This window comes from Ictalurus punctatus, chromosome 15 (genome assembly GCF_001660625.3).
Source record: "Ictalurus punctatus breed USDA103 chromosome 15, Coco_2.0, whole genome shotgun sequence".
NCBI classification, from domain to species: Eukaryota; Metazoa; Chordata; class Actinopteri; order Siluriformes; family Ictaluridae; genus Ictalurus; species Ictalurus punctatus.
The window spans coordinates 15,279,904-15,293,847 of record NC_030430.2 but is presented as its reverse complement, the minus strand read 5'-3'; the positions used below and the strand labels follow the sequence as shown (position 1 = coordinate 15,293,847).

The window sequence follows — 13,944 nt, the reverse complement described above, 5'->3', positions numbered from 1 at the left end:
AAAATTGAATAAATTCAATATTAGTATGCACATGCATACACTATATATATATATATATATATATATATATATATATATATATATATATATATATATATATATATATATATCCATCCACCATCTTCTATACCGCTTAATCCTTTTCAGGGTTACGGGGAAACCTGGAGCCAATCCCAGGGAACATCGGGCACAAGGCAGGGTACACCCTGGACAGGGTGCCAATCCATCGTAGGGCACATACACACATTCATACACTTTGGACATGCCAATCAGCCTACCATGCATGTCTTTGGACTGGGGGAGTACCTGGTCAGGAGTACCCAGAGGAAAGCCCTGCAGTCACGATGGGAATTGAACCCCCGCCCCTGGAGGTGTGAGGCAAACATGCTAACCACTAAGTCACCGTGCACCCCACTATATATATATATATATATATATTAAATGCTATTATTATCATTATTATTATTATTATTATTATTATATACTTCAAAGTTAATGGTACTGATCAATATTGGAAGAAAGAGGGCCTTTCTTCCAAATGTTGATCAGTAACATTAACTTTGAAGGAGTTTGAAAAAGAAAGAGAGACTGATATGTAGACAGGCATGCATGCACACAGAGCAATCGAGAGCCATTTCCTTATTAAAGGAAATAATGTTCTATTGGCAAAAGCTAATTGATAAAAAGAATTTTACAGGCTGTGTATAATGAAATGATACCCAACATACATGTGGACAAATAAATAAGATAATGCATATGACAGTCTCCATAATGGAGATTTGATTTTACTAGTGACCTCATGTGGCCTTGGATGAGAAAAAGAGAAAAATGTGCACTGAACTCCAATGGCCTGGAATGATTTTGCTCTCTTTTTATTCATATCTATTTGAAAGGGATGAGTCATTTCTCCATAAATCTTCCTAATATAGCTGACTCACTGAGTGGGATTAAGATGAAGCTGGAACTCACACCAGATTTCCAACAGACTATTCTGTTTAAAAAGAGCAAGAACACAGAAGATTTGGCTGCTCCCCACTTACCCCGCCCCATACAGTATATCTTAGTTCAACTTGGCACCTTTTAAGGAAATGCACAAACATGTTACACACCACTATTCCAAATGTTCATGCAAACAACAGGGAAAATCTTTTGTGTAACAAAAACCCATTCTCATGTTTTATCTCATCTTAAAAACACAATTACTCGCACCCAAATTATGCCTAACCATTTCCTGTTTCCTTTGGTAAGAACATGAGGTTCCTGGGTATATTTATGAGGTTGGTAAATTACATTAAAATACATAAGTGGATAAAATTACCACACAATCGTGGTTGTAATAAAAAAAAAAATCCAGATATCTAAAACGCTTGGAAGTTTGAGGAGTGAGACTCATGAGCATAATCTCTCCACTTAGTGAGAAAGACTGTACATTTCACTACAGTTTTCACAATTTAGTTGATTCTTGGAGTTTTAGAATTACAAATGAACTCTTAGACATCACATTCATAAGAATAATTTGTTTGGAAAGGTGGCACAAAAGAAGTCCTACCTTTAACAACCTACAAATTCAAGTGAATTGTATCAATCTACCTTTATGTCTACCTACTGTATCTCTATTTTTCTTTCTAAGATGGTCATCACTTAATCTTTAACAGAAATCTGATTGCTTTATTTCTATTTGCCTAAACAGTGTCTGGACAGTCAGAAGGTATAGACATAATTGGAGAACAAAGGATGACACAACCTAAAGATTTTCATTCATTCATTTAAGGCAGGAATACACCATGGATGGGATGCATAGAGCACCATGCATACACACATTCACACCTAGAGGGCAATTTAGAGTTACCAATTCACCTGCAGGCATGTTTTAGGGAAGTAAGAGGAAACTGGTGATTCTGGAAGAAACCCACCTCACCTTAGAAACTAGAAAAAAAATCTAGATTTTGTGTCTATAGATAACATTTTTGAATAGTAATGACCAAGACTGGATAAATAATAATAAGATTAAATAATAATAAAAGTTTTTGGAAGAAGTGCAGTGCAATTCTGGTTAGTGACGTTGTTAACCAGGATGGACCTGTGTGTACCAAGAAAGCAATGGCAAATGAACAGCAACAGTGAATCTCAAAATTATGGCGACAGATGCACGTTTCTGGTTCAGAGCCAACAGGTAAACTGTGAGGGGTTAGTTATGCTCCTGCTGTGAGGTGAGAGGGAAGAACAGATGGGAGAAAGGACAGAGAGTAAAAACAGAGGCAGGAGGATGAGGTTACGTTCACCCGACTCCACTATCAGGAACTCTGAACCAGCTGACTGCAGCCAGTGACCTGGTGTGAGCTGCAAAATTAACCACTGATTCTTTCACTGCCGTGTCACATTTATGACTTTCTGGTTATTGTTTTGAATGACTGCAGTATGTAATACACCCACATATACAGTAGAACTTCTAAAAACTGGAAGTTGATGCATACACCGTTTTCATCTGATCATTGTTTATTTTTCAAACTACATTGACTGGAAACCTTAATGTGTATGTAAGCTTCCATTTGGACAAAAAGAACAAGTTGCACATGAGTGTCAGAGCCGCCCTGAAAGGTTTTATCATTAGCTGTTGTCATGCTGTGGGTTATTGCAATAATGAATTACTGATGTTATTTGTAGATATATAAAGGCTTACTGAATATGATACTGAGGGTATACACCTACACAAGTTATCATACAGCATTCTGTCATTCTTTTAACAGGACTTCCCTATAGTTACACAGCATTTGCTGTCAATTAGTGTACATATATTAGACCTAATACATTCCACCTAGTAACCAGGAAAGAGTTTAAATAGGCCTAATACATTTGTTCATATAAAAATTTGTTGCATTGAATTTTTTTTTTTTTTTTTTTTTTTTTTTTTTTTTTATATTTATGAACTAGAAAATAAAACATGTTTTTGATGCAGGTTTGATATAGGTTTTGTACTTGTAGGCTGTTAAATACTAAAATCAGTGGCCATGATCTATACAACTACATCATTAACTGCATATTTTGAGATTGAAAACTGAACTGAATCTATTGTACATGTGGTGTTTGCATTACTTAAAAAACTACAGTAGAGTTTGTAAGCACTGTACATTTACGGTCTGTTTTCTTCTTTCTTATATATTTTTCATATTCACATTTTTACTGTCAGTGATTTGTCAAGGCTGACAAATTTTGCTAGACTTTGGCAGTCGCAAAATGTTTGTTTTTTTCTTTGTTATTCACATCAGTAACCTCCACTGTTTCTTTTGACCACTGGGTCACAGGCACACTTTTTCACTTCTTCATTAATTTCCCTTTCTTCCTCTTCACTCACAAATCTCTAGAATATTCATACAGTAGATTTCTGCCATACTTGTTCAGGTTGCTCTAAAGTCTACCCATTTTTGGTCCAGCAAAAGTCCAGTTTAATACTCCATCTTCATAGGCTTCCCAGTCCTGGTCCTGGAGAAGCATGATGTGCCCAGCTTCTGGTTCCAGCCTGGGATTAAACACAGAATTCAGCAGATTATCTCACGTCCTGTCTAAAGACTTAAGACCAACAGCCAGTCAAGTTTATTTCCAGGCAGGATTAAGACTGAGAGCACAGTGCAGCAATCCAGAATCAGAAGAGGCAAGATTAAGAAGAGGACCTGTCTGGTCCTTTGCAGAGCTGTGCTTGGTCCATAGATGGTGCCATGGTGGCAACCCAGCCCTAAACACTGTTTTTGTCAGGGAGTTCAGCCTCGGGCATACGTGGGAAGTAGACAGTGGTCTTGTGCTCCTCGTATCGGTCAATGTGCTTGAGGTGGACTACCATGTGCAGGGCGTAGGCCAACACTAGCAGCAAAATCAGAGACGTGATGAGTCCCATCAGGATGGCTGGCGTAAAGAAGGTTGCGCAATCACTGGCTGATGCAAATTTGTTGGATTGCACATTGAAGGCTTGGATCTGTGGATGTGAAATGGAGAAGCATATCAGTAGTTCCATATGGTGAAAGAATAGTGGCTTGCAGGTAATGCTCTCTCTGTCTATAAGGTAAAATTCAATATTCAATGTATAATATTCTCCATATTCTATCTGTCTTTTTCTATTGTATCTTTCTCTGCTACTAACAGAGGTTAATTAGCCTTATCACCTCACTCACTAAAAAATGTTAACATTTTCATGAGTTACTTTCAGTTAAGCTTGCTGAACTGTAATGCTTTTTTTTTTTTAAGCTGAATATCTTTAATTTTAGAAAGTAGTACACTAATGCTTTAATTTTTACATCAAGAAGCTTTAGTGCACCTACTTGGAAGTCTGTAAAGGTGATGTGCCAGTTCGCAGAGCTATCTGTGTGGGAGCTGGGTACCAGTAAGGTGTCATATTTCTGTAGGCTGCTGACGTGCTGGCAGTGGTATGAGTAGGTAGCGGGAGCGTAGACCTCAGTGGCGTTGAATGTTGCTTCATGGGTCCAGTTGTAGTGGATATGAACACTGTCCAAAGTGAACCAATTCTGGCCTACTGACTCATAAAATGTGTTGGACATTTGGAGCCTGTGGTAAAGTCATAAGATCACAAGTGGTGTTATAACAGTGGTCATTCTGGAAGATGATATGTTTAGTTTTATCAAGTGGGATAAAAAGGTGGGAAGAAAAGGACACGCACCTAATGACAAGTCCCTTAATGTCCTCCACATCTCCCAAGTGAAGAGAAAGGCTGTGGACAAACAACACATACAAATGGCACCGCTACCATCAGGTAAATCTTTAAAGTCAGTCAGTATAGCTTGTGGTGAATGTTAATTTTTTAAAAATTTAATGATATTTTTTGACAAATGTAACAATCTATGACAACAAAGCTGAAAAATGAGGTTTTCTAATGACATACGTAGCCTTTTCTTTGGTGCATACAGAGCCTTTGGTGTCTACAGAGGCATTGGGTCCAAATACCCTTTCTGTTAAGTCCAGAAAAGTGTTGTTTCTGTAGCGAATAGCCAGCCTCTTGGCCTTGAACAGGATGCATATCTTGCCATTATAAGCTACACTCAAAGGAGAGTATGGCCCTGAGCTAGTAGACTGAAGTAACTTCCTTTTAGTTCTGGGCTGAGTGTGCAAATGCCATCCATAGGGCTGTTGGCAGGAAAAAACAAGTTGCTATTGGTATTTAAACATTAAACACACAGCTTGCAAAACAGAACATTTAAACACACTTCCTTTTAATTTATTAAACATGTCTGTGTTTTGCATGAGTGTCTTGCAGGATGTTTTAGATAGACTTAGGCAGTGACAGTATTCTTGTTGCCCAAGGTCACACTGGCAACGTGAAAATGCAATACCTGCAACATTTTTCGGAGTGGGTTTTCAGCTGCAGGCGAAAAACTCTCCTCGTGTGAGACACTTGAACTTTCAATGCCTACTCCATCTGCATCATAAATTGTGAAAATAGGACAAGAGGGACAGGATGACAGTGAAGTCATACAGCAGAGTGAATCAATGCCTCATGTAAGATCAGGTACGCTATGCTTTTTCACATGTACCACAAGAAAGAAAATGCCATATATGCTGTACATTTATATATTGTGCAAAAGCGCTAAACATGCACTAAAATTGGACAGCTGAAGTTTGTACAAATGTCTTCCTGGGTTTTTTTCCCCAGTTTTCATAATATTTTTGCTCTTAAATTCCCTTTATTCATTTTATAATTCTACATCATTAAAACGCTTAATAGTGTACTGTATGCAGTTAATTTGAATGATGATTCAAAATCATATTAAGAACTTGTAAATTTGTCACTGACCTGGTCTGATTCTGATACCTTGAAATGGTGGGACCTCCAAGCTTAGAAAAATGGAAAGGAGAGAAAGGCATATTTTTTTTTTAAAAAAAGGCCCTCATTTTTCTTGGAACAGAGCACTTCACTAGCTTAAGAAATAACATGTCAATCTTAAATGCAAGTTCAGTGACAGAAATCCAATTGATCTACTGACAGATCCAACCACTTCACTAACAAGTCTGATGTCTAGAATCAGTAAATTAGATCTCAGTAAAGCTTTTAATACAGTAAATCATGACATTTTTCTCTTTTAAAATGGGCAATTCTGACACAAATAATCTTATTTCTCTGATGGATAACACTTCATAATAATCAATAAACCTACAGTCATGTGAAAAAAAATACACCTCATGGAAATTATTGGCCTTTTTGACATATTTGGGCAAGCAAACATTTGATCATCTTTGAAACAGTGCCTATTAATAAAGTAGATCTACTTGAACAAAACTACAAAGAAAACGAACTTTTTCAATCATTCAATCATTCGACAGAAATATCAATAGATGTGACATTCTTCTGTGGAAAAAGTAAGTACACCCTTGGCCTCAGAAGCTAGTATTCCCCCCTTTAACAGAAATAACTTCTTGTAGGCGTTTTGCATAATTGTCCACTAGGCTTGTTGGAATCTTTGACCACACTTCCATGCAATATTCTTTCAGCTGCAAGATGTTTGAGGGTTTTTTGTATGTACTAAATCCCCCCCCCGCAAGCCATTCCTTGGTGGATTTGCTAGTGTGCTTAGGATCATTATCCTGTTGAAATGTCCACTTTCTGTTCAACTTCAACTTTTGGACAGTTGGCCTCACATTATCTTCAAGCACTCTTTGATATGATGCAGAATTCATTGTTGAATCAATGAATGCAAACTGTCCAGTCCCTGAGGCGGCGAAGCAACCCCGAACCATAACATTTCCACCACTGTGCTTCAGGGATGGTATGAGGTGCTTCTCCTGAAAAGCTGTCTTTGGTCTGCGCAAAACTTGTCTGCTGTTACTGTGGACAAACAACTCTATCTTTCATTTGTCTGTCCAAAGCACATTATTCCAAAAGACCTAAATACTCATTGGCAAACTGTAGTCTTGCAAAGGCTTTTTCCTGGCATGGCTCACATGCAGGGCAAATTTGTGCAAGACTTACTAGCAGATCCTGTGATGAAATTTTGGGGTTCTTGGAGACTTCTTTCTGCATCAGATGGTCTGCTCTTGGGCTGAATTTGCCTGGGACTGCCAATCCTGGACAAATTGGAAGTCAATTGAAATCTGTGCCATTTGTTGATTATTTTCCTTACAGTGGAATGATGCATTTTCAATTATTTGGAGATGTTTTTAAATTCCTTGCCAGACTCATAGGCATCCACAACGTTTTTTCTGAAGGCCTTACAGAACTCTTTAGCTCTTGGCATGATGATACTACACACCTCAATATCAAAGGGAACACCAGACACTACATATGAGAGGGGTATAAGTAAGACAGATTCCACCTGCACTCTCTAAGCAGGTTCTAATCACTGGCACCCAATCTTGAACATCTGATTCTAATTTTATGGATTTGAAGGTGTGATAAATGTAGGGGTGTACTTACTTTTTCCATGTGACTGATCTGCTTTCTGTTCATTTAAATTGTGAAAATTACTACAAAATGTGTCATTTGATAGACTGTATCAACTTGATTAATAGACACTGTTTCAAAGAGGATCGAATGTTTGCTTGTCCAAACATGTCAAAAAAAGCCAACAAGTTCCATGGAATGTACTTATTTTTTCACATGACTGTAAATCCTCCACAGTGTTCCTCAAGGACCAGTCTTTGGTTCCCTCCTTTATCACCTTTTGTGTGCTTCATTTTGACCACATCATTTGGCAGCATGGTTTTAGAATACATTGTTATCGGTACTAGAACACCAAAGTTATCCTTCACACCTCACTGAACTTCATGTATTCCTAAGCTGTACAGGCAGGAACAACTTTCCATCTCCAAAAACAACTCCAACTTTCTCCAAATTAAATCCTGATGAATGTTCTAGACTACCTGAATTATAGTTGAGGTAGATGGCATTTCAGTCTAAAAACTGTTTGCAATCTTGGCATTAGCATCTTTTCTAACTCATACCTGGTCCATTACCAGATGCACTTCTTATCAGCTCCACAACAACAGCTCCTACTTTAAGCCTTACTTAGTTTGAAAGATAAAGAAACTCTGATACTTTCTAATCATTCCCATAGCACTGGAACCTGCAGGATTATACTAAGCTGAACAATATTTGTTTCCAATCATGATAATGAGCTTGGTGAAGGATCTTAAACCTTATTAAGAGTCTTCTGTATTTGCTCTCCTCCACATAGGTCAGGCCAGGATTTAGGCAGGTACTGGGTGACCTAAGTTTGGAATTGTGGGATTCATATGCAGTTAGACAGTTAGACATAGCACTGTGTAGAAAATAAACAATTTATGACATCTGTATGACACACCTCATCTCTTAAGAGAAAGATGAATGTTGAACTGACAACAGCATGACATCTTGACTCAGTAAAACTAACTAGAACTGAATCTAATGCACATACTCCATGTGTAAATGCATGTACTGGATGCATTCCTTAAAGATTGTATAACTGATGCTGTAAACAACACAGAATCTGCCTATTTATAGTATTTCTTTCCAAATGTTATAATGAATAATAAATACATTTTTATAGACCTGATTGTGTTTGTGTTGGTGGTGCTGATGTGTAAGGAGGCTCTTGTCTTTGTTCTAATGCCAATTTACTGAGGTCAGCAACTGAGATTCTGCTGCTATCATTGGTTATGGCTAGACACAGTGGACTAAGTGCTGAACTGGACATTTATGTAATGAAAAGCAGTGTACCCACCATATCTCCACCTTCATGTTCTCAAATTTATCAACATTCTCTCTCTCTCTCTCTCTCTCTCTCTCTCTCTCTCTCTCTCTCTCTCTCTCTCTCCAAGGATGTAAAAAAAAAAAAAAAAAAAAGCCCTGCACCAACCATGATATCTAAAAATAGATTACTTCATTAGATCAGATTAAGAGTAAAGGTTTCTGTTTAGTTCCACTTGTTTCCATTCTGGTCCATCTGTGTTGCATTTGACACCACTAAGGAATGTGAGGATGAACCAGTTGTAGTGTAGACACTTTGCTGGCCAAATAAATCACAGAAGTGTTGATTACAGAACCATGTGGCAATGTTCTGTCCCCTCACTTTGAGCAGAATTGTATGGTGGTGTGGTCACACAAGATAGAAGACTTCCGAAGACATTCATTTTAAATGCTGTTCTTCTGTTGTACATTTTGAGATGAAAATCTTAGTGAGACGAAAGGATTTAAAGATGCTGGTGAACGTTATTTGATTGGATTTATATACTTCCTACACAGTGCTGAATGATCCATTGTTTTGTCCATCTGGGGGAACCCTGAAAGGTTCTATGTAAAGCCTTAACTACCCAAAGAAGACCTGAGGAATCTTTTTTTTTTTTTTTTTGTAGGTGTATGCAAGTTAAAACATGGTATATAACATATTAACATAGTAACATGGCAATATTTTAGAATATACTGTTCTATACATTTCATACCAGGTCCTCTGGTAAGCACAGTGCCATATTTCTCTAGATATCAGATGGTAATTCTTTCACTTACATCACTAAGAGTCTTAAGGCAGGAGCTCAGTCGCATCAAAACACCTCTATCCTTATCCCCCAGGACCATATGCTCTCTCAAAAATAACATCAACTGTCATACAATGCATAGCAACAGAAATAGCCTGCAAAACTGCATGAGTTTTCTGATATTTAACTGTAACTTACCATCAATGGAGCTAAGATTAAGTGGAGCATCAATGGAACTAAAATGAAGTTCACATCTATAAGTTCATGAGGCTAATGTTTTCATATTTAGCCCCCAATATTAAATAGACTATCCTGAGAAATATGGCAAAGTATAAACGCTATAAAATGAGATCCACTCAAGGAATGGCCAGCTAAACATGTAAACAACACTGCAGTAAGTCTAGGGAGTGTTCACAGCTTTCTGGGGTGGTTCACTCTCAGCTTCTTCTTTCCTAGCACACAATCGAGTAGCATCTGTAAACTGATTCCTTCAGACAAAACACTGGGTCTGAAGGGTCCGCCTCATGTCCCATTGTCATAGCCATGTTTAAACACCTTGCAGTTACAGACAGAGGGAGAAGACTGCACCACAATAAGCAGATCCTTTATAGAGTGTTTTTGTTGTTACGCAGATATTATGCGTGAGCTCAGGCTAATCCAGGAGTGCAGCTTCAATGATATTTGCCTATTATACCCCTGGTCCCTGGTGTGCACTGGCCACAGTGGAGGACTACACAGCATCACTCGCTCTCCCTCTCCCGCTCCACCCTCCTGCTCATGCTGTAGTTGAAAGAACTCCCCTTACCTCCTGTCCAGGATTTCAGGCACTTGATCAAACGGCCATGCCCGCTGCATGCACACAAAGAGCCACAGCAAGAGAAGCGTGGAGAGCCTGTGTTCAGCCATTGAGACAAGTGGAGGAGAGCACTAGAGACAAGATCTGCTTCATAATCTGCCCTGATGGCATAGCCCTGAACCTGAGCTCACTGACGGGCGGACCCAGCAGCCAATGAGTCGGCAGAGGGAAGATAATCGTGCGTCACAGCCTTCATTCTTCCAGCCTTGCTCTCTGTCTTTCTCTTGCTTGCGCATGCCTGCATGCTCCCTGCACCCCTCCCCTTTCTTCTCCCTCCTTCTGTCTCTCTCTCGTTCTGTCATACAAACAAAGCTGCTGCCAAATCTGAAGCACATGTTCTCACTGATTTAAACCATCATTATAAGAATATATTTTTTTATCCCATAAGCACATTTGAGATATGCAATAGTTTACTATTTATTGAGGAAATGTACAGGGTGTTTACAAAATCAAAGTATAGAAGCTAAGAACCTGACCTAGATTTGCATAGCTTAGTTGTGTACACACTGGAATGTATATGCATTCCAGATATGCATTATTTGTTCATGAAAGTCCACAGCAACAGAATGACTAGTTTAAGCTAAATCTACTATAAAACAGAGTGAAGAAGGTTAGGAATATGCATTTCAATTTTTCTACAGCGTATCCCACTAAATTTCCAACAACTGTAATGAGGTACTATGACCATGATGTGCAGTCAGTCATATAAACTATAAATTACAATATAAATTTATTTCTGTAAATGACTCTGGAATAATACCACATAGATCAGTCATTTTTGAGTCTGACACATATTTGTGTGTAATAATAAATAACTGCAAATGTGCTGTAAATATTAAAAGTGTCTAAAACAGAGAGTACAATGTGCAATGGTTCTCAAAGTGGGCCATGGGGTCCATGCATTTTGTTTGTTCGTTTGTTTGTTTATTACAGTTTTAACAAAATCATGATCCACCGTTATCAAGTTTATTATATTCATTATTAAGTTCTTATAGTTTTTGGTCATTTAAATGATCAATGTAATTGAATGGGTTTAATCAAACCCTCAATAATGCAAAAACTAGTGAGCCTATATTTACTATCAGCTTGGACCGTAATGTGTTCTGTCAGGGGAAAGTTCAGGAGTAATAAATCCAACAAATATCCAAAATATTAAATAACATGTAATGAACTTAATTCATATTTGAATAGTTTACTCATGTATGCTGATTAGTTTACAAAAAAATAAACAATAACAATAAAAAAAGGTATGAGCCACTGAGCTAGTATGAGCAATAAATAAACACGAATACTAGTTTTTGCACTTTTTATTTTATGTATGAAGTAATTATTAGTGAATAGAAAGAAAAGATGTAGAGCATTTTTTTATCTAAAGTTTCATTTTAGTGTTTCATGAAGGCCTGGATTAACGCCGCACTCCTCATTAAGGAATGTCTCCCCCTTGTGGCGAATATGAAATATTGTTCAAAGAGTTGAATGGAGATGAGAATTCATTGACATTATTACGATATTCAAAAACCCCGAAAGTCATTCATTGACAATACCAAGGGAGAATTAACTAATTCTACATCCAACCACCAGATGAATTAAGTATTTTAGCAAACGGAAGACAAACTGACGTTAGGGAAGTAGAAACTAAAATAACGCAGCACCTTTCTTTTTCAAACATCAACTACTTTAATTCTTAAAAGCACAAGCACCTGTTATCGCTGCAGTAGTTTCAGGCGGAACCTCAAATAGTAAAAAAATAATCATAATAAATATGGATCGATAGTGCACTACATGCGAGGTGTAATGTAGTGCTCGTCTAGGCAGTAATGCGCTATTTGGTATACAACCATTCACGTGCAAGTAATGCTTCCGCTTTGTTCCCGTGGCAACATTAGGCTCCGCCACCAAACTTCAGGCAGTTCAGGGATCAAATTGCAACACTGACTGTCAACAGGTAATAAAACCTTTTTTATTAATATTATTATTATATAACTCACGAGTACGAATAGAAATAAAATAAAAACTATTCGTTTGTCTAGCAGATCTGTGCACACAACTTTCAAGCGACATGTTGCAGTGGGTTGCGTGCGTTTGCCATTGACAAGCTAATTATCTGTATATCCTGCTACTTTATCTATATATCCAGCTAATTATCCATATATCCAACTAATTATCTATATATCCAGCTAATTATCTATATATCTATATAGCTGCTTTGCTACAAAGCGAGCCTTGCCGTGTATAGTCATTGCTAAGTACCACAAGTTTGTTGATTTTTATTTTGAAAAATAAATTACACTACCAGGCAAAAGTTTAGACACTCATTCTTTATTTTTATTTTTCCTCACATTTTATAATAATAATAAAGTCATCAAAACTCTAGAGTAACACAAATGGAACTATGGGAATTATGCTGTGATAAAAAAAAATCCAAAACAAATCAAAATAATTTCATATGTTAACATTGTCAAAGTAGACACCCTTTTTGCCGAGAGTATTCAGAAATGTATTCTTGGCATTTTCTCAACCGATTTCTTAAGGAATCCCCCTGCAGATGCTTTTTAAACAGTATTAAAGGAGTTCCCACCAATGTTGCAAACTAATTGGCTGCTCTTCGGAATATTTCACTCCAAAAATAAAATCTTTTTGTAAATAAAATGTTAGTTTTCTAATGAAAGAAATGACTATGTTGGCACAATTATATTTTTGTTGTCGTGGCAAACAATCTTTCCAGCTTAACAAAAAACTTCAGAGACAGAGGGTTAGTAGATGTCAAAAAGTAATCAAACTTTATTGAAACAATAATACTAATAATTTTAAAAAGTCTGCAGAAAGTCAGAATTATTCATACACAAACATGTCTTTATATACTTTTCTGAAGCCGTAAAAATTATCCCTAGGCAGGGCATTCACCTTTTCTTTCTAGAAACAATCTCCAATCTCCATTGTCTTAATTAATTATTCATATCTATAGGATACCCTACATTTGTGGCGCATGCATTATCAGTTGTATTTTCTTAAATGTTTTACCAGGACAGGTTTTTAAAAAAAATTATTATTATTATTTTTTACTTTGTCCTATAACTCACCCTTATACCTTAATGATTTTCTGGCTTTAGTCCCAGCCTGGTACCCTTCCTCCTGGAAGTCTTATCTGTTATTTTGTCACTGGTTTGCAAGCTTAAATGGCTTTGATTGGAAACACATTTTGCTAATTTATTGCCATAGAGTAAAGCTGCTTTAGACAAAACACAAGGTTCTTCTAACTCAATTTACATCATTAGAATGTAACTTGATTAATAAGTCATTTGTGGTTTTAGATTATGCCTTTAAGTAACAATTCTAAATGTTGGTTATACATATTGGAATATACTTTATTAACATTTCCAAATATTAGTTACACATATTGATTACATTTTGTCAATATATTCTATATATTTTCTACAACACCCATTTCAAATATTTAATCATATACCTTCTGATCAAAAGATTTTTAAGATCATGAGAAACATTTCAGTCAAATGTCTCCAAACTTTTGACTATATATCTTAATATAAACAAACAAAACAAAAAAAAATGGAAGGGACATATGACTGTAATAACCCTTTAGGTCATATTTACAAATATTTTTCTAAACTCCTGTATTT

General features: G+C 36.9%; 2 protein-coding genes across 3 annotated transcripts in view; one reads left to right on the top strand and one right to left on the bottom strand.

Annotated features, from left to right (window-relative positions):
* Positions 1-2,475: 2,475 nt before the first annotated feature.
* atp6ap1lb (ATPase H+ transporting accessory protein 1 like b) lies at positions 2,476-10,530 on the bottom strand. 2 transcript variants are annotated; one of them, XM_017486429.3, is made up of 8 exons: positions 10,256-10,530; positions 8,136-8,207; positions 5,798-5,838; positions 5,337-5,422; positions 4,889-5,130; positions 4,667-4,717; positions 4,311-4,554; positions 2,476-3,967 (listed from the first exon to the last, which is right to left on the bottom strand). In XM_017486429.3, the coding sequence occupies exons 1-8, from the start codon at positions 10,354-10,356 to the stop codon at positions 3,731-3,733; spliced, it is 1,074 nt and encodes a 357-aa protein (XP_017341918.1). In that variant the 5' UTR covers positions 10,357-10,530; the 3' UTR covers positions 2,476-3,730. The 2 variants fall into 2 exon arrangements, with proteins under 2 accessions (XP_017341918.1, XP_017341919.1); XM_017486430.3 differs by lacking the exon at positions 8,136-8,207 and having other exon boundaries at positions 10,256-10,528.
* A 1,555-nt stretch (positions 10,531-12,085) lies between these two features.
* dnah12 (dynein, axonemal, heavy chain 12) overlaps positions 12,086-13,944 on the top strand; it is a 39,739-nt gene continuing 37,880 nt past the window's right edge. Inside the window, exon 1 of the mRNA XM_017488215.3 lies at positions 12,086-12,251. The gene's annotated coding sequence lies outside the window, so the exon portion shown is untranslated. The remainder of the gene's footprint in view (positions 12,252-13,944) is intronic.